We start from the raw sequence: 22,143 nt of genomic DNA, 5'->3' as shown, positions 1-22,143 counted from the left end.
AAGTGTCTATGGCTGCGAGGAGCGTGAAACTCACTTCAAGCAGGCCATTTGCGGTAATGGAAGGCACACAAGGCAACCTTCTCAAGTGTCTATGGCTGTGAGGAGCATGAAGCTGCCTTCAAGCAGACCATTTGCAGCAATGGAAGGCGTACAAGGCAACCTTCTCAAGTGTCTATGGCTGCGAGGAGAGCAAAGCTGCCGTCAAGCAGGCCATTTGCGGTAATGGAAGGCGTTCAAGACAACCTTCTTAAGTGTCTATGGCTGCGAGGAGCGTGAAGCTGCCGTCAAGCAGGCCATTTGGGGTAATGGAAGGTGCACAAAGCAACCTTCTCGAGTGTCTATGGCTGCGAGGAGCATGATGCTGCCTTCAAGCAGAACATTTGAGGTAATGGAAGGCGCACAAGGCACCCTTCTCAAGTGTCTGTGGCTGCGAGGAGAGCAAAGCTGCCGTCAAGCAGGCCATTTGCGGTAATGGAAGGCGTTCAAGACAACCTTCTTAAGTGTCTATGGCTGCGAGGAGCGTGAAGCTGCCGTCAAGCAGGCCATTTGGGGTAATGGAAGGTGCACAAAGCAACCTTCTCGAGTGTCTATGGCTGCAAGGAGCGTGAAGCTCACTTCAAGCAGGCCATTTGCGGTAATGGAAGGCGCACAAGACAACCTTCTCAAGTGTCTATGGCTGCGAGGAGCACGAAGCTGCCGTCAAGCAGGCCATTTGCGGTAATGGAAGGCGTTCAAGACAACCTTCTCATGTGTCTATGGCTGCGAGGAGCGTGAAGCTGCCTTCAAGCAGACCATTTGCGGCAATGGAAGGCGCACAAGGCAACCTTCTCAAGTGCCTATGGCTGCGAGCAGTGCGAAGCTGCCGTCAAGAAGGCCATTTGCGGTAATGGAAGGTGCACAAAGCAACCAACCTTCTTGAGTGTCTATGGCTGCGAGGAGAGCAAAGCTGCCGTCAAGCAGGCCATTTGGGGTAATGGAAGGCGTTCAAGACAACCTTCTCAAGTGTCTATGGCTGCGAGGAGCGTGAAGCTGCCGTCAAGCAGGCCATTTGCGGTAATGGAAGGCGTTCAAGACAACCTTCACAAGTGTCTATGGCTGCGAGGAGCACGAAGCTGCCATCAAGCAGGCCATTTGCGGTAATGGAAGGTGCACAAAGCAACCTTCTTGAGTGTCTATGGCTGCGAGGAGAGTGAAGCTCACTTCAAGCAGGCCATTTGCGGTAATGGAAGGCACACAAGGCAACCTTCTCAAGTGTCTATGGCTGCGAGGAGCATGAAGCTGCCGTGAAGCAGGCCATTTGCGGTAATTGAAGGCGTTCAAAACAACCTTCTCATGAGTCTATGGCTGCGAGGAGCGTGAAGCTCACTTCAAGCAGGCCATTTGCGGTAATGGAAGGCGCACAGTGTCTATGGCTGCGAGAAGCGTGAAGCTCACTTCAAGCAGGCCATTTGCAGTAATGGAATGCGTTCAAGACAACCTTCTCAAGCGTCTATGGCTGCGAGGGGCGTGAAGCTGCTGTCAAACAGGCCATTTGCGGTAATGGAAGGCGTTCAAGACAACCTTCTCATGTGTCTATGGCTGCGAGGAGCGTGAAGCTCACTTCAAGCAGGCCATTTGCAGCAATGGAAGGCGTTCAAGACAACCTTCTCAAGTGTCTATGGCTGCGAGGAGCGTGAAGCTGCCGTCAAGCAGGCCATTTGCGGTAATGGAAGGTGCACAAAGCAACCTTCTCGAGTGTCTATGGCTGCGAGGAGCGTGAAGCTGCCTTCAAGCAGACCATTTGCGGCAATGGAAGGCGCACAAGGTAACCTTCTCGAGTGTCTATGGCTGCGAGGAGCGTGAAGCTCACTTCAAGCAGGCAATTTGCGGTAATGGAAGGCACACAGGGCAACCTTCTCAAGTGTCTATGGCTGCGAGGAGAGCAAAGCTGCCGTCAAGCAGGCCATTTGCGGTAATGGAAGGCGTTCAAGACAACCTTCTTAAGTGTCTATGGCTGCGAGGAGCGTGAAGCTGCCGTCAAGCAGGCCATTTGGGGTAATGGAAGGTGCACAAAGCAACCTTCTCAAGTGTCTATGGCTGCGAGGAGCATGATGCTGCCTTCAAGCAGACCATTTGAGGTAATGAAAGGCGCACAAGGCAACCTTCTCAAGTGTCTGTGGCTGCGAGGAGAGCAAAGCTGCCGTCAAGCAGGCCATTTGCGGTAATGGAAGGCGTTCAAGACAACCTTCTTAAGTGTCTATGGCTGCGAGGAGCGTGAAGCTGCCGTCAAGCAGGCCATTTGGGGTAATGGAAGGTGCGCAAAGCAACCTTCTCGAGTGTCTATGGCTGCAAGGAGCGTGAAGTTCACTTCAAGCAGGCCATTTGCGGCAATGTAAGGCGCACAAGACAACCTTCTCAAGCGTCTATGGGTGCGAGGAGCACGAAGCTGCCGTCAAGCAGACCATTTGCGGTAATGGAAGGCGTTCAAGACAACCTTCTCATGTGTCTATGGCTGTGAGGAGCGTGAAGCTGCCTTCAAGCAGACCATTTGCGGCAATGGAAGGCGCACAAGGCAACCTTCTCAAGTGCCTATGGCTGCGAGCAGTGCGAAGCTGCCGTCAAGAAGGCCATTTGCGGTAATGGAAGGCGCACAAAGCAACCTTCTTGAGTGTCTATGGCTGCGAGGAGAGCAAAGCTGCCGTCAAGCAGGCCATTTGGGGTAATGGAAGGCGTTCAAGACAACCTTCTCATGTGTCTATGGCTGCGAGGAGCGTGAAGCTCACTTCAAGCAGGCCATTTGCGGTAATGGAAGGCGTTCAAGACAACCTTCTCAAGTGTCTATGGCTGCGAGGAGCGTGAAGCTGCCGTCAAGCAGGCCATTTGCGGTAATGGAAGGCGTTCAAGACAACCTTCACAAGTGTCTATGGCTGCGAGGAGCACGAAGCTGCCGTCAAGCAGGCCATTTGCGGTAATGGAAGGTGCACAAAGCAACCTTCTTGAGTGTCTATGGCTGCGAGGAGCGTGAAGCTCACTTCAAGCAGGCCATTTGCGGTAATGGAAGGCACACAAGGCAACCTTCTCAAGTGTCTATGGCTGCGAGGAGCGTGAAGCTGCCGTGAAGCAGGCCATTTGCGGTAATTGAAGGCGTTCAAAACAACCTTCTCATGAGTCTATGGCTGCGAGGAGCGTGAAGCTCACTTCAAGCAGGCCATTTGCGGTAATGGAAGGCGCACAAGGCAACCTTCTCAAGTGTCTATGGCTGCGAGGAGAGCAAAGCAGCCGTCAAGCAGGCCATTTGCGGTAATGGAAGGCGTTCAAGACAACCTTCTCAAGTGTCTATGGCTGCGAGGAGCGTGAAGCTCACTTCAAGCAGGCCATTTGCAGTAATGGAAGGTGTTCAAGATAACCTTCTCAAGTGTCTATGGCTGCGAGGAGCGTGAAGCTGCCGTCAAGCAGGCCATTTGCGGTAATGGAAGGTGCACAAAGCAACCTTCTCGAGTGTCTATGGCTGCGAGGAGCGTGAAGCTAACTTCAAGCAGGCGATTTGCGGTAATGGAAGGCACACAAGGCAACTTTCTCAAGTGTCTATGGCTGCGAGGAGCGTGAAGCTCACTTCAAGCAGGCCATTTGCAGTAATGGAATGCGTTCAAGACAACCTTCTCAAGCGTCTATGGCTGCGAGGGGCGTGAAGCTGCCGTCAAACAGGCCATTTGCGGTAATGGAAGGCGTTCAAGACAACCTTCTCATGTGTCTATGCCTGCGAGGAGCGTGAAGCTCACTTCAAGCAGGCCATTTGCAGCAATGGAAGGCGTTCAAGACAACCTTCTCAAGTGTCTATGGCTGCGAGGAGCGTGAAGCTGCCGTCAAGCAGGCCATTTGCGGTAATGGAAGGTGCACAAAGCAACCTTCTCGAGTGTCTATGGCTGCGAGGAGCGTGAAGCTCACTTCAAGCAGGCAATTTGAAGGTAATGGAAGGCACACAAGGCAACCTTCTCAAGTGTCTATGGCTGCGAGGAGCGTGAAGCTGCCTTCAAGCAGACCATTTGCGGCAATGGAAGGCGCACAAGGTAACCTTCTCGAGTGTCTATGGCTGCGAGGAGCGTGAAGCTCACTTCAAGCAGGCAATTTGCGGTAATGGAAGGCACACAAGGCAACCTTCTCAAGTGTCTATGGCTGCGAGGAGAGTGAAGCTGCCTTCAAGCAGACCATTTGCGGCAATGGAAGGCGCACAAGGCAACCTTCTCAAGTGCCTATGGCTGCGAGCAGTGCGAAACTGCCGTCAAGCAGGCCATTTGCGGTAATGGAAGGCGCACAAAGCAACCTTCTCAAGTGTCTATGGCTGCGAAGAGCATGAAGCTGCCTTCAAGCAGACCATTTCCGGTAATGGAAGGCGCACAAAGCAACCTTCTCAAGTGTCTATGGCTGCGAGGAGAGCAAAGCTGCCGTCAAGCAGGCCATTTGCGGTAATGGAAGGCGTTCAAGACAACCTTCTCATGTGTCTATGGCTGCGAGGAGCGTGAAGCTCACTTCAAGCAGGCCATTTGCGGTAATGGAAGGCGTTCAAGACACCTTTCTCAAGTGTCTATGGCTGCGAGGAGCGTGAAGCTCACTTCAAGCAGGCCATTTGCAGTAATGGAAGGCGCACAAGACAACCTTCTCAAGTGTCTATGGCTGCGAGGAGAGCAAAGCTGCCGTCAAGCAGGCCATTTGCGGTAATGGAAGGCGTTCAAGACAACCTTCTCAAGTGTCTATGGCTGCGAGGAGCGTGAAGCTCACTTCAAGCAGGCCATTTGCGGTAATGGAAGGCACACAAGGCAACCTTCTCAAGTGTCTATGGCTGCGAGGAGCGTGAAGCTCACTTCAAGCAGGCCATTTGTGGTAATGGAAGGCGTTCAAGACAACCTTCTCAAGTGTCTATGGCTGCGAGGAGCGTGAAGCTGCCGTCCAGCAGGCCATTTGCGGTAATGGAAGGTGCACAAAGCAACCTTCTCGAGTGTCTATGGCTGCGAGGAGCGTGAAGCTGCCGTCAAGCAGGCCATTTGCGGCAATGGAAGGTGCACAAAGCAACCTTCTCGAGTGTCTATGGCTGCGAGGAGCGTGAAGCTCACTTCAAGCAGGCCATTTGCAGTAATGGAAGGCACACAAGGCAACCTTCTCAAGTGTCTATGGCTGCGAGGAGCGTGAAGCTCACTACAAGCAGGCCATTTGCGGTAATGGAAGGCGTTCAAGACAACCTTCTCAAGTGTCTATGGCTGCGAGGAGCGTGAAGCTGCCGTCCTGCAGGCCATTTGCGGTAATGGAAGGTGCACAAAGCAACCTTCTTGAGTGTCTATGGCTGCGAGGAGCGTGAAGCTCACTTCAAGCAGGCAATTTGCGGTAATGGAAGGCACACAAGGCAACCTTCTCAAGTGTCTATGGCTGCGAGGAGCGTGAAGCTGCCTTCAAGCAGACCATTTGCGGCAATGGAAGGCGCACAAGGCAACCTTCTCAAGTGCCTATGGCTGCGAGGAGCGTGAAGCTCACTTCAAGCAGGCAATTTGCGGTAATGGAAGGCGCACAAGGCAACCTTCTCAAGTGTCTATGGCTGCGAGGAGCGTGAAGCTGCCTTCAAGCAGACCATTTGCGGCAATGGAAGGCGCACAAGGCAACCTTCTCAAGTGCCTATGGCTGCGAGCAGTGCGAAGCTGCCGTCAAGCAGGCCATTTGCGGTAATGGAAGGCGAACAAAGCAACCTTCTCAAGTGTCTATGGCTGCGAGGAGCGTGAAGCTGCCTTCAAGCAGACCGACCATTTGCGGCAATGGAAGGCGCACAAGGCAACCTTCTCAAGTGCCTATGGCTGCGAGCCAAGCAGGCCATTTGCGGTAATGGAAGGCACACAAGGCAACCTTCTCAAGTGTCTATGGCTGCGAGGAGCGTGAAGCTCACTTCAAGCAGGCCATTTGCGGTAATGGAAGGCATTCAAGACAACCTTCTCAAGTGTCTATGGCTGCGAGGAGCATGAAGCTGCCGTCAAGCAGGCCATTTGCGGTAATGGAAGGTGCACAAAGCAACCTTCTCGAGTGTCTATGGCTGCGAGGAGCGTGAAGCTCACTTCAAGCAGGCCATTTGCGGTAATGGAAGGCACACAAGGCAACCTTCTCAAGTGTCTATGGCTGCGAGGAGCGTGAAGCTCACTTCAAGCAGGCCATTTGCGGTAATGGAAGGCGTTCAAGACAACCTTCTCAAGTGTCTATGGCTGCGAGGAGCGTGAAGCTGCCGTCCAGCAGGCCATTTGCGGTAATGGAAGGTGCACAAAGCAACCTTCTTGAGTGTCTATGGCTGCGAGGAGCGTGAAGCTCACTTCAAGCAGACAATTTGCGGTAATGGAAGGCACACAAGGCAGCCTTCTCAAGTGTCTATGGCTGCGAGGAGCGTGAAGCTGCCTTCAAGCAGACCATTTGCGGCAATGGAAGGCGCACAAGGCAACCTTCTCAAGTGCCTATGGCTGCGAGGAGCGTGAAGCTCACTTCAAGCAGGCCATTTGCGGTAATGGAAGGCACACAAGGCAACCTTCTCAAGTGTCTATGGCTGCGAGGAGCGTGAAGCTGCCTTCAAGCAGACCATTTGCGGCAATGGAAGGCGCACAAGGCAACCTTCTCAAGTGCCTATGGCTGCGAGCAGTGCGAAGCTGCCGTCAAGCAGGCCATTTGCGGTAATGGAAGGCACACAAGGCAACCTTCTCAAGTGTCTATGGCTGCGAGGAGCGTGAAGCTGCCTTCAAGCAGACCATTTGCGGCAATGGAAGGCGCACCAGGCAACCTTCTCAAGTGCCTATGGCTGCGAGCCAAGCAGGCCATTTGCGGTAATGGAAGGCACACAAGGCAACCTTCTCAAGTGTCTATGGCTGCGAGGAGCGTGAAGCTCACTTCAAGCAGGCCATTTGCGGTAATGGAAGGCGTACAAAGCAACCTTCTCAAGTGTCTATGGCTGCGAGGAGCATGAAGCTGCCTTCAAGCAGACCATTTGAGGTAATGGAAGGCGCACAAGGCAACCTTCTCAAGTGTCTATGGCTACGAGGAGAGCAAAGCTGCCGTCAAGCAGGCCATTTGCGGTAATGGAAGGCGTTCAAGACAACCTTCTCAAGTGTCTATGGCTGCGAGGAGCGTGAAGCTGCCGTCAAGCAGGCCATTTGCGGTAATGATAGGCGTTCAAGACAACCTTCTCATGTGTCTATGGCTGCGAGGAGCGTGATGCTCACTTCAAGCAGGACATTTGCGGTAATGGAAGGCGTTCAAGACAACCTTCTCAAGTGTCTATGGCTGCGAGGAGCGTGAAACTGCCGTCAAGCAGGCCATTTGCGGTAATGGAAGGTGCACAAAGCAACCTTCTCGAATGTCTATGGCTGCGAGGAGCGTGAAGCTCACTTCAAGCAGGCCATTTGCGGTAATGGAAGGCACACAAGGCAACCTTCTCAAGTGTTTATGGCTGCGAGGAGCGTGAAGCTGCCTTCAAGCAGACCATTTGCAGCAATGGAAGGCGCAAAAGGCAACCTTCTCAAGTGCCTATGGCTGCGAGCAGTGCGAAGCTGCCGTCAAGCAGGCCATTTGCGGTAATGGAAGGCGCACAAAGCAGCCTTCTCAAGTGTCTATGGCTGCGAGGAGCATGAAGCTGCCTTCAAGCAGACCATTTGAGGTAATGGAAGGCGCACAAGGCAACCTTCTCAAGTGCCTATGGCTGCGAGGAGAGCAAAGCTGCCGTCAAGCAGGCCATTTGCGGTAACGGAAGGCGTTCAAGACAACCTTCTCATGTGTCTATGGCTGCGAGGAGCGTGAAGCTCACTTCAAGCAGGCCATTTGCGGTAATGGAAGGCATTCAAGACAACCTTCTCAAGTGTCTATGGCTGCGAGGAGCGTGAAGCTGCCGTCAAGCAGGCCATTTGCGGAAATGGAAGGCGTTCAAGACAACCTTCTCATGTGTCTATGGCTGCGAGGAGCGTGAAGCTCACTTCAAGCAGGCCATTTGCGGTAATGGAAGGCGTTCAAGACAACCTTCTCAAGTGTCTATGGCGGCGAGGAGCGTGAAGCTGCCGTCAAGCAGGCCATTTGCGGTAATGGAAGGTGCACAAAGCAACCTTCTCGAGTGTCTATGGCTGCGAGGAGCGTGAAGCTCACTTCAAGCAGGCCATTTGCGGTAATGGAAGGCGCACAAGACAACCTTCTCAAGTGTCTATGGCTGCGAGGAGCACGAAGCTGCCGTCAGGCAGGCCATTTGCGGTAATGGAAGGCTTTCAAGACAACCTTCTCATGTGTCTATGGCTGCGAGGAGCGTTAAGCTCACTTGAAGCAGGCCATTTGCGGTAATGGAAGGCGCACAAGGCAACCTTCTCAAGTGTCTATGGCTACGAGGAGGATGGAACTATCTTCAAGCAGGCCATATGCAGTAATGGAAGGTACACAACATGCGATGCAGTAGTCACATATTACGGTGCTGAGTCTTTCCATTAGTCTGCGGGTGCAGGGTATGTTCCTGACAGGATGATAATGCTCTGACCACTCAACACATACGAAGCTGAAATCTAGGAACTTCATCTGATCTACAAATCTACAATTGCAGAATGGTTCGTTGAAGTGCAGGGTCTCTTCAGTATTTGGGTCAGCAGCATCTGTCTTCATGATAGCTGGTGGTTCTATTCTCCCGGCATCTGCATCTTCCCAGTCTATAAAGGAGAAGTATGGATGTCTCCGTAGGCTTTGCTTGACTCCCAGGCGCTGGTATTGGTCTTTACACAGCAGGCCTTCTAAGACGCTGACTTGGTTGAACGTCAGAAACTTTGGGAAGAGCGGAGTGTGGTTTAGGACAGCTTGCTCACGTTCACCAGGATTTTCTCCGGGAAAAGCCATTTCCAAAGTCATCAGTCTGTAGAGAATAGCGCCGATGGAAAAGAAGTCAGCTCCTCTCCCATGGGACAAGCCACGGACTATTTCGGGGGCTGCATATCCAGGGGTACCTTGGCAAAAGCTTATGGATTGGGGATATAAGCTGGTCATAGCGTGGCCAAAGTCTGCGATTTTGATGTGGCCTTTAGAGGTCAGGAAGATGTTTTGTGGCGTCAGATCACGATGGAGGATACCTTGTTTGTGTAGGTACTGAGCGCCACACACCATTTCTACCGCTATGAATTTTTCAGCCTCCCTGTCAGGGCTATGCAAGGTATTTTGGATGAAAGTTTCCAAGTCCCCTCTACTGGCCAGCTCCATAACATAGTACACATAGCCGTTAGTGTGGAAAGCGGCCAGTCCATGGATTAGGTATGGGCTTCCATAGGAGTTCCGGAGGATTTGGCGCTCTACAAAACTGTAGCCACATGCCTTGTACAGCAGTTTGTCCATGACTTTGACGGCGACTTGCTCTTTTCGGCGGATGTCTGTTGCCAGGTAGACTTGCCCGAAGCTTCCTTTAGCAATCTCCCGATGGAAGGTGAAGCATGAGAGCGATAGTGGCATTGGTGTTACTAATCGTCCTAAAGCCATGGTGTCTTCCTGCGCTGGTGCACTTTCAGCAACTGATGACGCCGGACTCTCAAGCTCTTGTGGTTGGGTTATGTCCAGAGAGCTCGGATCAATGGAGATGGTGCTGTGGCTGCTGGGCTGATACAGAGCAAAACTGTTTAGCACCTCTCGTCGATGGCTGCTGCTCCGCTGACATGATGGTAGATATGACGGAGGAAGAATCTCTGCTGGGTTTGGGGCCAAAGAGAATTGCATGCGGAGGCCATGGCACCTTCTCTTTCGTTCGGCCTCTAGATCCCTGAAGCTGTGTCCTGTATTAGGGTGAAGAGAGAGCAGGTTAATATATCACGTCAATGGAGAGGGTCAAGGCAAATTATAGCAGGACAAAAACAATAGAAACAATCATTCTTTGCTGCCCAATCACAGCTTAGCTGTCATTTTTCCAAGGTATTTTTACCCCTTAATGGCATATGATGCGTGTGTACATCAGATTTCTATTCAGGGTGTATGGAGGGGGCTCAGAGGCCTTACAAACACCCCAGTAATATCTATATATACAGCCTTTCTATAAATATATACAGCCCCCTATAATAGCTATATACACCCCAGTGACGTAACTATTGTCCTCTGAGTGACATTATAGAAGCTCAGCACATAGAATATGTTTTATTCGACTGACTTACCACTGATACTTTGATGGGGTCTTTCTCCTTCCCTGTCAGGTCTTCCAGACTGGTTCTTCCGGTCATCACTCTCTGTAGGGGGAGCAAAACAGACATATTTGTTATTATCCTAGTTTATTCATCAAACCCTTTATGTGCCTTTCAGAATAATAATTCCATGTTATTCCCTGCTGCCTCCGCCCTCTTGGTAATGTATAACACCCCCTGCTTTCCCTATCACATATGTTTTGCCCTTATGTTTCCTCTCTTGGGGTGCGGTCACAAGGCGCGTTCTTGGACAGTTCTTGGACTGGTTTTTATATGTTTACCTTACGTTCCAAGAACGTCATAAAAAGTAATGAAAAGGTCGTACAGTCCCCAAAGTAATATCAATAAAAACCAAAATGAAAACTTGGCACCTTACACACTGAGCCATGAAAACGTTACTGGCCTCAGAATATGGCAAAACTGAGAATTTCTTTTAGGGACAAAACATTAAGACATTTTTCAGAACTGTAAGATCTACAAATAAAACCTATATAAATTTGGTATCTCCGTGACCGTACAAACCAGGAATAAAGGGGAGATATTTAGACGTCAGAGGAAAAGATGTAAAAACTAAACAATTTCTCCGTCAGATAATAAAACTCATAAATAAAATAATAAAGATCCGGCTTGTGGAAACAGGGGAGCAGAGAACAGAAACTCAAAAATAGAAAAAAGACCAATAAGTGGCTAAAAAAATCAAAGCTGAGCTGTGATTGGTTGCTATGTACAGATAGATTGATCTCCGAAATGAAGGCGACCTCTTACCTCTGGGAGGGCGGAGACAAGAAATCCATTTAGAGGGAGTGAGGAGCCAGGATAAGACTCGGCGCACTCTCCCTTTCTTAGTCTTCTTCTTCTTCTCTGGTTTTCCATCCATAGGATCCATGGTAGATGTTGTCACTACGATGTCTCCAGAGCAAATGAGGAGAAGGTGCTGCGCGCGCTGCCTTTTATACTCTGGCTAGTCCCGCCCCCCTGGCATTCTTGCTCCTGATTGGTCAGTTTTCTATTGTGACATCATCAGGTTCTATGTCATTATGACATCATCAGTCATGACCAAAATATTACATTTACATCAATGTTAGAAATTGTGTCATTATATATTTATGTTCATGAGAAAAAAAAAAAGAATATTTATAAAAAAATCTTTATTTATATCAAGCATCACAAAAATACAGGATGTAAACAATATAGATCATCTTTATTCAAAAATTCATAGTTTAAAAACAGTTAAAAGGCCTCCAGTGCACATTCACATAATCCAATGGCTCCCACACCAAAAATCTTAGTGATTAGGTAAACACAAATCAGAAACCATGTGGTAACAAACCTATCTATATATATAGGGCCTGGGATAGTATCAGATACACAATGTATTTCTCACATAGGTAATTACATGTCCCATATCAGATACTACACATTTCCGGCCTCTAGAGGAAGAGCTATCAGCTGCGCTGGTTACCACAGATAAGGAAATACCTTGTGCACCCGACTCCGGGGATAAAAGAGCTTGGGCGCAGGCACAAAGGAATCATCCGGCACCAGTAAGCGCCAGGGAGGCGGCCATATTTGAATCTGGAGATAATAACAGGAAACTGTTGTCATATCTCTCTCGGGCTGAGCGACCTTGTGCCTCTGTTCCTTCCATGTTTGATGATGTTGGAGCCCTGGACTCTGAACCCCAGTCTATACCCAGTTTTCCGTGAATTCTATTCTTCTCTTTACAGCTCCGGGTTGTCCGCCTCTTCCGTTGAGATGACCCGTTTTCTGGATAATCTTCCCCTCTGGCAGATTACAGCGGCACAGTCGTCTGAACTTGTTGCCCCGATCTTGACGGAGAAGGTGGAACTGGCTATACAATCGCTTCGCTATGGTAAGACGCCTGGTGCTGACGGGTTGGGAGGCTAATAGTTTAAGGACAACTGCGAGACCTTGGTTCCCCGTCTCCTAAACCTGTACTCCGCTGCACTGGAAGGTGGTTCCCTCCCCGACTCCATACAAGAGGCTCTTACTGTAGTCCTACCTAAGCCAGGCAAGGACCCCCTGCCTCCTGACTCATAACACATAAAAATATTAGAAAAAATACTAGCCACAAGTCTGGGAGCCAAAAGATTATGTGAATGTGCAATTTTTGAATAAAGATGATCTATATTGTTTACATCCTGTCTTTTTGTGATTTTTGATATAAATAAAGATTTTTTTTTATAAATAATCTTTTTTTTTTCTCATGAATGAACATAAATATATAATGACACAATTTCTAACATTGATGTAAATGTAATATTTTGGTCATGACTGATGATGTCATAATGACATAGAACCTGATGATGTCACAATAGAAAACTGACCAATCAGGAGCAAGAATGCCAGGGGGGCGGGACTTGCCAGAGTATAAAAGGCAGCGCGCGCAGCACCTTCTCCTCATTTGCTCTGGAGACATCGTAGTGACAACATCTACCATGGATCCTATGGATGGAAAACCAGAGAAGAAGAAGAAGACTAAGAAAGGGAGAGTGCGCCGAGTCTTATCCTGGCTCCTCACTCCCTCTAAATGGATTTCTTGTCTCCGCCCTCCCAGAGGTAAGAGGTCGCCTTCATTTTGGAGATCAATCTATCTGTACATAGCAACCAATCACAGCTCAGCTTTGATTTTTTTAGCCACTTATTGGGCTTTTTTCTATTTTTGAGTTTCTGTTCTCTGCTCCCCTCCTTCCACAAGCCGAATCTTTATTATTTTATTTATGGGTCTTATTATCTGCCGGACAAATTGTTTAGTTTTTACATCTTTTCCTCTGCCGTCTAAATATCTCCCCTTTATTCCTGGTCTGTACGGTCACGGAGATACCAAATTTATATAGGTTTTATTTGTAGATCTTACAGTTCTAAAAAATGTCTTAATGTTTTGTCCCTAAAAGAAATTCTTAGTTTTGCCATATTCTGAGGCCAGTAACGTTTTCATGGCTCAGTGTGTAAGGTGCCAGGTTTTCATTTTGGTTTTTATTGATACCACTTTGGGGACTATACGACCTTTTCATTACTTTTTATGCCGCTCTTGAACCGTTTTTTAAATGCAATGCGTTTGGCTGGTTTGATCTGTTTTTCTTCATTTCTGAAAGTGTAAGCAGCTTTTAAACGGATCCAAAGCCGCCAAACATAAGGAAACATATAAAAACCAGTCCAAGAACTGTCCAAGAACGCGCCTTGTGACCGCACCCTAAGAGAGGAAACATAAGGGCAAAACATATGTGATAGGGAAAGCAGGGGGTGTTATACATTACCAAGAGGGCGGAGGCAGCAGGGAATAACATGGGATTATTATTCTGAAAGGCACATAAAGGGTTTGATGGATAAACTATGATAATAACAAATGTGTCTGTTTTGCTCCCCCTACAGAGAGTGATGACCGGAAGAACCAGTCTGGAAGACCTGACAGTGGTAAGTCAGTGGAATAAGTTGTATTCTATGCGCTGAGCTGCTACAATGTCACTCAGTCATTTTTGTTGCAACAATTCCCACTAGGAATTTTGCCCCGGGTCCAGGGGGACACTAGTTACGCCACTGGGGTGTACATAGTTATTATAGGGGGATTGTATATATACTCGAGTATAAGCCTAGTTTTTCAGCACAAAAAAATGTGCTGAAAACCCAAACTACGCTTATACTCGAGTAAAAAAAAAACGTTTTACCAGGTTTTTGAGGTAAAATTAGGAGCCTCGGCTTATACTTGGGTCGGCTTATACTCAAGTATATATGGTATGTATTTTAGGGGGCTTTATATAGTTATTATAGGGACTGTATATATGTATAGGGAGGATGTATATATAGTTATTTTAGGGAGGCTGTATATATAGTTATTTTAGGGAGGCTGTATATATAGTTATTTTAGGGAGGCTGTATATAGTTATAGGGAGGCTGTATATAGTTATAGGGAGGCTGTATATATAGTTATTATAGAAAGGCTGTATATAGTTATAGGGGGGCAGTATATATATTTATTATAGGAGCTGTATATGGTTATAGGGGGGCTGTATATAGTTATAGGTGACTGTATACAGTTATTGCTGGGGGAGCTCTTTATAGTGATCGCTGGGGGAGCTCTATATAGTGATTACTAGGGAGCTGTATATAGTGATTGCTGGGGGAGCTGTATATAGTGATTACTAGGAAGCTGTATATAGTGATTACTAGGAAGCTGTATATAGTGATTACTAGGAAGCTGTATATAGCGATTGCTGGGGAGCTGTATATAGTGATTACTAGGGAGCTGTATATAGTGATTACTAGGGAGCTGTATATAGTGATTAATAGGGAGCTGTATATAGTGATTAATAGGGAGCTGTATATAGTGATTACTAGGGAGCTGTATATAGTGATTGCTGGGAGAGCTGTATATAGTGATTACTAGGGAGCTGTATATAGTGATTAATAGGGAGCTTTATATAGTCATTACCATGGGTTGTAAATAGTGATTACTGGGGCTATATATAGTGATTACTAGGGAGCTGTATATAGTGATTGCTGGGAGAGCTGTATATAGTGATTACTAGGGAGCTGTATATAGTGATTAATAGGGAGCTTTATATAGTCATTACCGTGGGTTGTAAATAGTGATTACTGGGGCTATATATAGTGATTGCTGGGGGAGCTATATATAGTTATTGCTGGGGTATCTGTATATGTAGATTACTTGGGAATCTGTATATAGTGATAGCTGGGGAGGCTGTATATAGTGATAGCTGGGGAGGCTGTATATAGTGGTTCCTGTGGGAGCTGTATATAGTGATTACTGAAGATTCTGTACCTAGTGATTGCTGAGGGAGCTCTATATAGTGATTGCTATCAGAGCTGTATATAGTGGTTGCTGAGGAATCTGCATATAGTGATTACTTGGGGCTGTATATAGTGATTGCTGGAGGACTGTCTATAGTGATTACCTGGGGCTGTATATACTGATTACTGGACGCTGTATATAGTGAATACTGGGGGGCTGTATATAGTGATTGCTGGGGGGGTGCATATACTAATTACTTGGGGTTGTTCCCTGCCAGGACTACATTCAATGGGGGCCCCCACCAGATTTTACCCTCAGGGGCCCCCACCAACCTTTATCCGGCCCTGTCTATAATAGTTTTCCTTAGTTGATATACAAGGTTTTACATGTTATCTGGTACTTGGAATGTGGTATCATATCTGTTAATGGCAGGGTGTTCCCTTCTGGGGAAATTTGATGAATCTGTTGAATCCCTTTCTCGCTAAGGTGTTTGGTCGGATGAGATTTATTCAGGTATTCCATGACCTGGATGGGTATTTGAGTGTAATTCAACTGATTGTCAGCTGTAGATGATAGGTGCATAAGGCATCCAATGCCGACCGTGTATACGGCGGGCGCAGCCTCTGAGCCCCCTCCATACACCCTGAATAGAAATCTGATGTACACACGCATCATATGCCATTAAGGGGTAAAAATACCTTGGAAAAATGACAGCTAAGCTGTGATTGGGCAGCAAAGAATGATTGTTTCTATTGTTTTTGTCCCGCTATAATATGCCTTGACCCTCTCCATTGACGTGATATATTAACCTGCTCTCTCTTCACCCTAATACAGGACACAGCTTCAGGGATCTAGAGGCCGAACGAAAGAGAAGATGCCATGGCCTCCGCATGCAATTCTCTTTGGCCCCAAACCCAGCAGAGATTCTTCCTCTGTCATATCTACCATCATGTCAGTGGAGCAGCAGCCATCGACGAGAGGTGCTAAACAGTTTTGTTCTGTATCAGCCCAGCAGCCACAGCACCATCTCCATTGATCCGAGCTCTCTGGACATAAGCCAACCACAAGAGCTTGAGAGTCCGGCGTCATCCGCTGCTGAAAGTGCACCGGTGCAGGAAGACACCATGGCTTTAGGACGATTAGTAACACCAATGCCACTATCGCTCTCATGCTTCACCTTCCATCGGGAGCTTGCTAAAGGAAGCTTCGGGCAAGTCTACCTGGCAACAGACATCCGCCGAAAAGAGCAAGTCGCCGTCAAAGTCATGGACAAACTGCTGTACAAGTCACGTGGATACAGTTTTGTAGAGCGCCAAATCCTCCGGAACTCCTATGGAAGCCCATACCTAATCCATGGACTGGCCGCTTTCCACACTAACGGCTATGTGTACTATGTTATGGAGCTGGCCAATAGAGGGGACTTGGATACTTTCATCCAAAATACCTTGCATAGCCCTGACAGGGAGGCTGAAAAATTCATAGCGGTAGAAATGGTGTGTGGCGCTCAGTACCTACACAAACAAGGTATCCTCCATCGTGATCTGGCGCCAAAAAACATCTTACTGACCTCTAAAGGCCACATCAAAATCACAGACTTTGGCCACGCTATGACCAGCTTATATCCCCAATCCATAAGCTTTTGCCAAGGTACCCCTGGATATGCAGCTCCCGAAATAGTCCGTGGCTTGTCCCATGGGAGAGGAGCTGACTTCTTTTCCATCGGCGCTATTCTCTACAGACTGATGACTTTGGAAATGGCTTTTCCCGGAGAAAATCCTGGTGAATGTGAGCAAGCAGTCCTAAACCACACTCCGCTCTTCCCAAAGTTTCTGACGTTCAACCAAGTCAGTGTCTTAGAAGGCCTGCTGTGTAAAGACCAATACCAGCGCCTGGGAGTCAAGCAAAGCCTACGGAGACATCCATACTTCTCCTTTATAGACTGGGAAGATGCAGATGCCGGGAGAATAGAACCACCAGCTATCATGAAGACAGATGCTGCTGACCCAAACACTGAAGAGACCCTGAACTTCAAAGAACCATTCTTCAATTGTAGATTTGTAGATCAGATGAAGTTTCTAGATTTCAGCTTTGTGTGTGCGGAGTGGTCAGAGCATTATCATCCTGTCCGGAACATATCCTGCACCAGCAGATTGATGGAAAGACTAAGCACCGTAATACGTGACTACTGCATCACCTGTGGAGAAGATTGCCTTGTGCATCTTCCGTCACCGCAAATGGTCCGCTCCGTAGCGGACCATTTGGTAGCCCCGTGCTTCTCACATCCAAAGACACTTCAGAAGGTTCCCAGTGTGTCTTCCATCAATGCTAATGGCCTGCTCGAAGATAGCCCCACGCTCCCTGCAGCCATAGACTGTTGAGAAGGTTGCCTTGTGCGCCTTCTTTTACCGCAAATGGCCTGCTTGAAGGTAGCCCCAAGCTCCTCGCAGCCATAGACACCCGAGAAGGTTGTCTTGAACGCCTTCCATTACCGCAAATGGCCTGCTTGAAGGCAGCTTCATGCTCCTCGCAGCCATAGACACTTGTGAAGGTTGTCTTGAACGCCTTCCCTTACCGCAAATGGCCTGCTTGAAGGCAGCTTTGCGCTCCTCGCAGCCATAGACACTTGTGAAGGTTGTCTTGAACGCCTTCCATTACCGCAAATGGCCTGCTTGAAAGCAGCTTCGCGCTCCTCGCAGCCATAGACACTTGTGAAGGTTGTCTTGAACGCCTTCCATTACCGCAAATGGCCTGCTTGAAGGCAGCTTCGTGCTCCTCGCAGCCATAGACACTTGAGAAGGTTGTCTTGAACGCCTTCCATTACCGCAAATGGCCTGCTTGAAGTAAGCTTCATGCTCCTCGCAGCCATAGACACTTGAGAAGGTTGTCTTGAACGCCTTCCATTACCGCAAATGGCCTGCTTGAAGGCAGCTTCGTGCTCCTTGCAGCCATAGACACTTGAGAAGGTTGTCTTGAACGCCTTCCATTACCGCAAATGGCCTGCTTGAAGGCAGCTTCGCGCTCCTCGCAGCCATAGACACTTGTGAAGGTTGTCTTGAACGCCTTCCATTACCGCAAATGGCCTGCTTGAAGGCAGCTTCGCGCTCCTCGCAGCCATAGGCACTTGAGAAGGTTGTCTTGAACGCCTTCCATTACCGCAAATGGCCTGCTTGAAGGCAGCTTCGCGCTCCTCGCAGCCATAGACATCGCATCCCAATGGATTTCTTGTCTCCGCCCTCCCAGAGGTAAGAGGTCACCTTCATTTTGGAGATCAATCTATCTGTACATATCAACCAATCACAGCTCAGCTTTGATTTTTTTAGCCACTTATTGGGCTTTTTTCTATTTTTGAGTTTCTGTTCTCTGCTCCCCTCCTTCCACAAGCCGGATCTTTATTATTTTATTTATGAGTCTTATTATCTGCCGGACAAATTGTTTAGTTTTTACATCTTTTCCTCTGCCGTCTAAATATCTCCCCTTTATTCCTGGTCTGTACGGTCACGGAGATACCAAATTTATATAGGTTTTATTTGTAGATCTTACAGTTCTAAAAAATGTCTTAATGTTTTGTCCCTAAAAGAAATTCTTAGTTTTGCCATATTCTGAGGCCAGTAACGTTTTCATGGCTCAGTGTGTAAGGTGCCAGGTTTTCATTTTGGTTTTTATTGATACCACATTGGGGACTGTAAGACCTTTTCATTACTTTTTATGCCGCTCTTGAACCGTTTTTTAAATGCAATGCGTTTGGCTGGTTTGATCAGTTTTTCTTCATTTCTGAAAGTGTAAGCAGCTTTTAAACGGATCCAAAGCCGCCAAACATAAGGGAACATATAAAAACCAGTCCAAGAACTGTCCTTGTGACCGCACCCTAAGAGAGGGCACTTAAGGAGAGGCAAAACATATGTGATAGGGAAAGCAGGGGGTGTTATACATTACCAAGAGGGCGGAGGCAGCAGGGAATAACATGGGATTATTATTCTGAAAGGCACATAAAGGGTTTGATGGATAAACTAGGATAATAACAAATCTGTCTGTTTTGCTCCCCCTACAGAGAGTGATGACCGGAAGAAGCAGTCTGGAAGACCTGACAGGGAAGGAGACAGACCCCATCAAAGTATCAGTGGTAAGTCAGTGGAATAAGTTGTACCGTATATACTCGAGTATAAGCCGACCCAAGTATAAGCCGAGGCCCCTAATTTTACCACAAAAACCTGGTAAAACCTATATATTTTTTACTGGAGTATAAGCCGAGTTTGGGTTTTCAGCACATTTTTTTGTGCTAAAAAACTAGGCTTATACTCGAGTATATAAGGTATTCTATGCGCTGAGCTGCTACAATGTCACTCAGTCATTTTTGTTGCAATAATGTCCACTAGGAATTTTGCCCCGGGTCCCGGGGGACACTAGTTACTCCACTAGTTATAGAATAGTTATAGAAAGACTACCGTATTTTCCGGGCCATTAGGCGCACCGGAATATAAGGCGCATCAGTCCTATGCGCCTTATATATGCAATAATTCCATATATATAAGGCGCATCGGACTATAAGGCGCAGGGTCCCGGGGGGGGGGTGGCGGAGGTCCGGGGGCGGAGCGGATACCCGACGAGAACAGAAGCGTCGCGACCCGAAGACGAGACCCGACGAAACGCGGCGACGCGGGGAAGGTGAGGGGGAGGTGGAGGAGGGCAGCGGACCATACTTACATAGGTCCCCGCTACCGGAGACAGCAGATCTCCAGCGGGAACTGCAGACCGATAAATACATTGTCGTGTCGAAACACGTCGGTCTGTGACGCCACCTGTGATGTCCTACATGGAAGCTTTAAATCTTTGAACAATAAAGAATACTATTTTACCTCTCCACCATCTCGTGCTGGACTTATGGCTATATGCCTCTGTTTGCTGTCTCCGGTAGTGGGGACCTATGTCCGCTGTCCTCCTATAGGGCGCACCGGACTATAAGGCGCACTTTGGATTTCCAAGGAAATCCAAGGCTTTTATGTGCGCCTTATAGTCCGGAAAATACAGAATGTATAGTTATTGAGGAGCTGTATATAGTTATTACTGGGGCGTCTGTATAGCCTCTGAGCCCCCTCCATACACCCTGAATAGAAATCTGATGTACACACGCATCATATGCCATTAAGGGGTAAAAATACCTTGGAAAAATGACAGCTAAGCTGTGATTGGGCAGCAAAGAATGATTGTTGCTACTGTTTTTGTCCTGCTATAATATGCCTTGACCCTCTCCATTGACGTGATGTATTAACCTGCTCTCTCTTCACCCTAATACAGGACACAGCTTCAGGGATCTAGAGGCCGAACGAAAGAGAAGATGCCATGGCCTCCGCATGCAATTCTCTTTGGCCCCAAACCCAGCAGAGATTCTTCCTCCGTCATATCTACCATCATGTCAGCGGAGCAGCAGCCATCGACGAGAGGTGCTAAACAGTTTTGCTCTGTATCAGCCCAGCAGCCACAGCACCATCTCCATTGATCCGAGCTCTCTGAACATTACCCAACCACAAGAGCTTGAAAGTCCAGCTTCATCAGTTGCTGAAAGTGCACCGGCGCAGGAAGACACCATGGCTTTAGGACGATTAGTAACACCAATGCCACTATCGCTCTCATGCTTCACCTTCCATCGGGAGCTTGCTAAAGGAAGCTTCGGGCAAGTCTACCTGGCAACAGACATCCGCCGAAAAGAGAAAGTCGCCGTCAAAGTCATGGACAAACTGCTGTATAAGTCACGTGGCTACAGTTTTGTAGAGCGCCAAATCCTCCGGATCTCCTATGGAAGCCCATACCTAATCCATGGACTGGCCGCTTTCCACACTAACGGCTATGTGTACTATGTTATGGAGCTGGCCAATAGAGGGGACTTGGATACTTTCATCCAAAATACCTTGCATAGCCCTGACAGGGAGGCTGAAAAATTCATAGCGGTAGAAATGGTGTGTGGCGCTCAGTACCTACACAAACAAGGTATCCTCCATCGTGATCTGACGCCACAAAACATCTTACTGACCTCTAAAGGCCACATCAAAATCGCAGACTTTGGCCACGCTATGACCAGCTTATATCTCCAATCCATAAGCTTTTGCCAAGGTACCCCTGGATATGCAGCCCCCGAAATGGTCCGTGGCTTGTCCCATGGGAGAGGAGCTGACTTCTTTTCCATCGGCGCTATTCTCTACAGACTGATGACTTTGGAAATGGCTTTTCCCGGAGAAAATCCTTGTGAATGTGAGCAAGCTGTCCTAAACCACACTCCGCTCTTCCCAAAGTTTCTGACGTTCAACCAAGTCAGCGTCTTAGAAGGCCTGCTGTGTAAAGACCAATACCAGCGCCTTGGAGTTAAGCAAAGCCTACGGAGACATCCATACTTCTCCTTTATAGACTGGGAAGATGCAGATGCCGGGAGAATAGAACCACCAGCTATCATGAAGACAGATGCTGCTGACCCTAACACTAAAGAGACCCTGCACTTCAACGAACCATTCTGCAATTGTAGATTTGTAGATCAGAAGAAGTTTCTAGATTTCAGCTTTGTGTGTGCGGAGTGGTCAGAGCATTATCATCCTGTCAGGAACATGTCCTGCACCAGCAGATTGATGGAAAGACTAAGCACCGTAATACGTGACTACTGCATCACCTGTGGAGAAGATTGCCTTGTGCATCTTCCATCACCGCAAATGGTCCGCTCGAAGGTAGCCCCGTGCTTCTCACATCCAAAGACACTTGAGGAGGTTCCCATTGTGTCTTTCATCAATGCTAATGGCCTGCTCGAAGATAGCCCCACGCTCCCCGCAGCCATAGACTGTTGAGAAGGTTGCCTTGTGCGCCTTCTTTTACCGCAAATGGCCTGCTTGAAGGTAGCCCCAAGCTCCTCGCAGCCATAGACACCCGAGAAGGTTGTCTTGTGCGCCTTCCATTAACGCAAATGGCCTGCTTGACGGCAGCTTCGCGCTCCTCGCAGCCATAGACACTTGAGAAGGTTGTCTTGTGCGCCTTCCATTACCGCAAATGGCCTGCTTGACGGCAGCTTCGTGCTCCTCGCAGCCATAGACACTTGAGAAGGTTGTCTTGTGCGCCTTCCTTTACCGTAAATGGCCTGCTTGAAGGCAGCTTCGCGCTCCTCGCAGCCATAGACACTTGTGAAGGTTGTCTTGAACGCCTTCCATTACCTCAAATGGC

The 22,143-nt window shown here is 48.2% G+C and overlaps 3 protein-coding genes across 3 annotated transcripts; 2 read left to right on the top strand and 1 right to left on the bottom strand.

Moving 5' to 3' along the window:
- Positions 1 to 8,286: 8,286 nt before the first annotated feature.
- On the bottom strand, positions 8,287 to 11,066 carry LOC140068645 (protein kinase C delta type-like). Its single transcript, XM_072114032.1, has 3 exons — positions 10,944 to 11,066; positions 10,152 to 10,223; positions 8,287 to 9,779 (listed from the first exon to the last, which is right to left on the bottom strand). The coding sequence occupies exons 1-3, from the start codon at positions 11,062 to 11,064 to the stop codon at positions 8,344 to 8,346; spliced, it is 1,629 nt and encodes a 542-aa protein (XP_071970133.1). The 5' UTR covers positions 11,065 to 11,066; the 3' UTR covers positions 8,287 to 8,343.
- Positions 11,067 to 12,629: 1,563 nt separating this feature from the next.
- Positions 12,630 to 17,327, top strand: LOC140068895 (protein kinase C delta type-like). Its single transcript, XM_072114255.1, has 3 exons — positions 12,630 to 12,758; positions 13,572 to 13,613; positions 15,784 to 17,327. Exons 1-3 carry the CDS (start codon positions 12,638 to 12,640, stop codon positions 17,325 to 17,327), a joined length of 1,707 nt encoding a protein of 568 aa, XP_071970356.1. The 5' UTR covers positions 12,630 to 12,637.
- A 780-nt stretch (positions 17,328 to 18,107) lies between these two features.
- LOC140068894 (protein kinase C delta type-like) lies at positions 18,108 to 21,773 on the top strand. Its single transcript, XM_072114254.1, has 3 exons — positions 18,108 to 18,191; positions 18,998 to 19,069; positions 20,242 to 21,773. The coding sequence occupies exon 3, from the start codon at positions 20,298 to 20,300 to the stop codon at positions 21,771 to 21,773; it is 1,476 nt and encodes a 491-aa protein (XP_071970355.1). The 5' UTR covers positions 18,108 to 18,191; positions 18,998 to 19,069; positions 20,242 to 20,297.
- Positions 21,774 to 22,143: the final 370 nt, after the last annotated feature.

Source organism: Engystomops pustulosus, chromosome 7, assembly GCF_040894005.1.
Source record: "Engystomops pustulosus chromosome 7, aEngPut4.maternal, whole genome shotgun sequence".
Lineage (NCBI taxonomy): Eukaryota > Metazoa > Chordata > Amphibia > Anura > Leptodactylidae > Engystomops > Engystomops pustulosus.
The sequence above is the reverse complement of the archived record's forward strand: the minus strand, read 5'-3'. Positions and strand labels throughout refer to the sequence as shown.

Excerpts from the sequence above, each read along its gene's own strand:
- LOC140068894 (XM_072114254.1), top strand. The coding sequence starts at position 20,298 with ATGCAATTCTCTTTGGCCCCAAACCCAGCAGAGATTCTTCCTCCGTCA.
- LOC140068895 (XM_072114255.1), top strand. The coding sequence starts at position 12,638 with ATGGATCCTATGGATGGAAAACCAGAGAAGAAGAAGAAGACTAAGAAA. Across the intron at positions 12,759-13,571 it reads TTGTCTCCGCCCTCCCAGAG|AGAGTGATGACCGGAAGAAC; the intron begins GTAAGAGGTCGC and ends CTCCCCCTACAG. Across the intron at positions 13,614-15,783 it reads GTCTGGAAGACCTGACAGTG|GACACAGCTTCAGGGATCTA; the intron begins GTAAGTCAGTGG and ends ACCCTAATACAG.
- LOC140068645 (XM_072114032.1), bottom strand. The coding sequence starts at position 11,064 with ATGGATCCTATGGATGGAAAACCAGAGAAGAAGAAGAAGACTAAGAAA. Across the intron at positions 10,224-10,943 it reads TTGTCTCCGCCCTCCCAGAG|AGAGTGATGACCGGAAGAAC; the intron begins GTAAGAGGTCGC and ends CTCCCCCTACAG. Across the intron at positions 9,780-10,151 it reads ACCCCATCAAAGTATCAGTG|GACACAGCTTCAGGGATCTA; the intron begins GTAAGTCAGTCG and ends ACCCTAATACAG.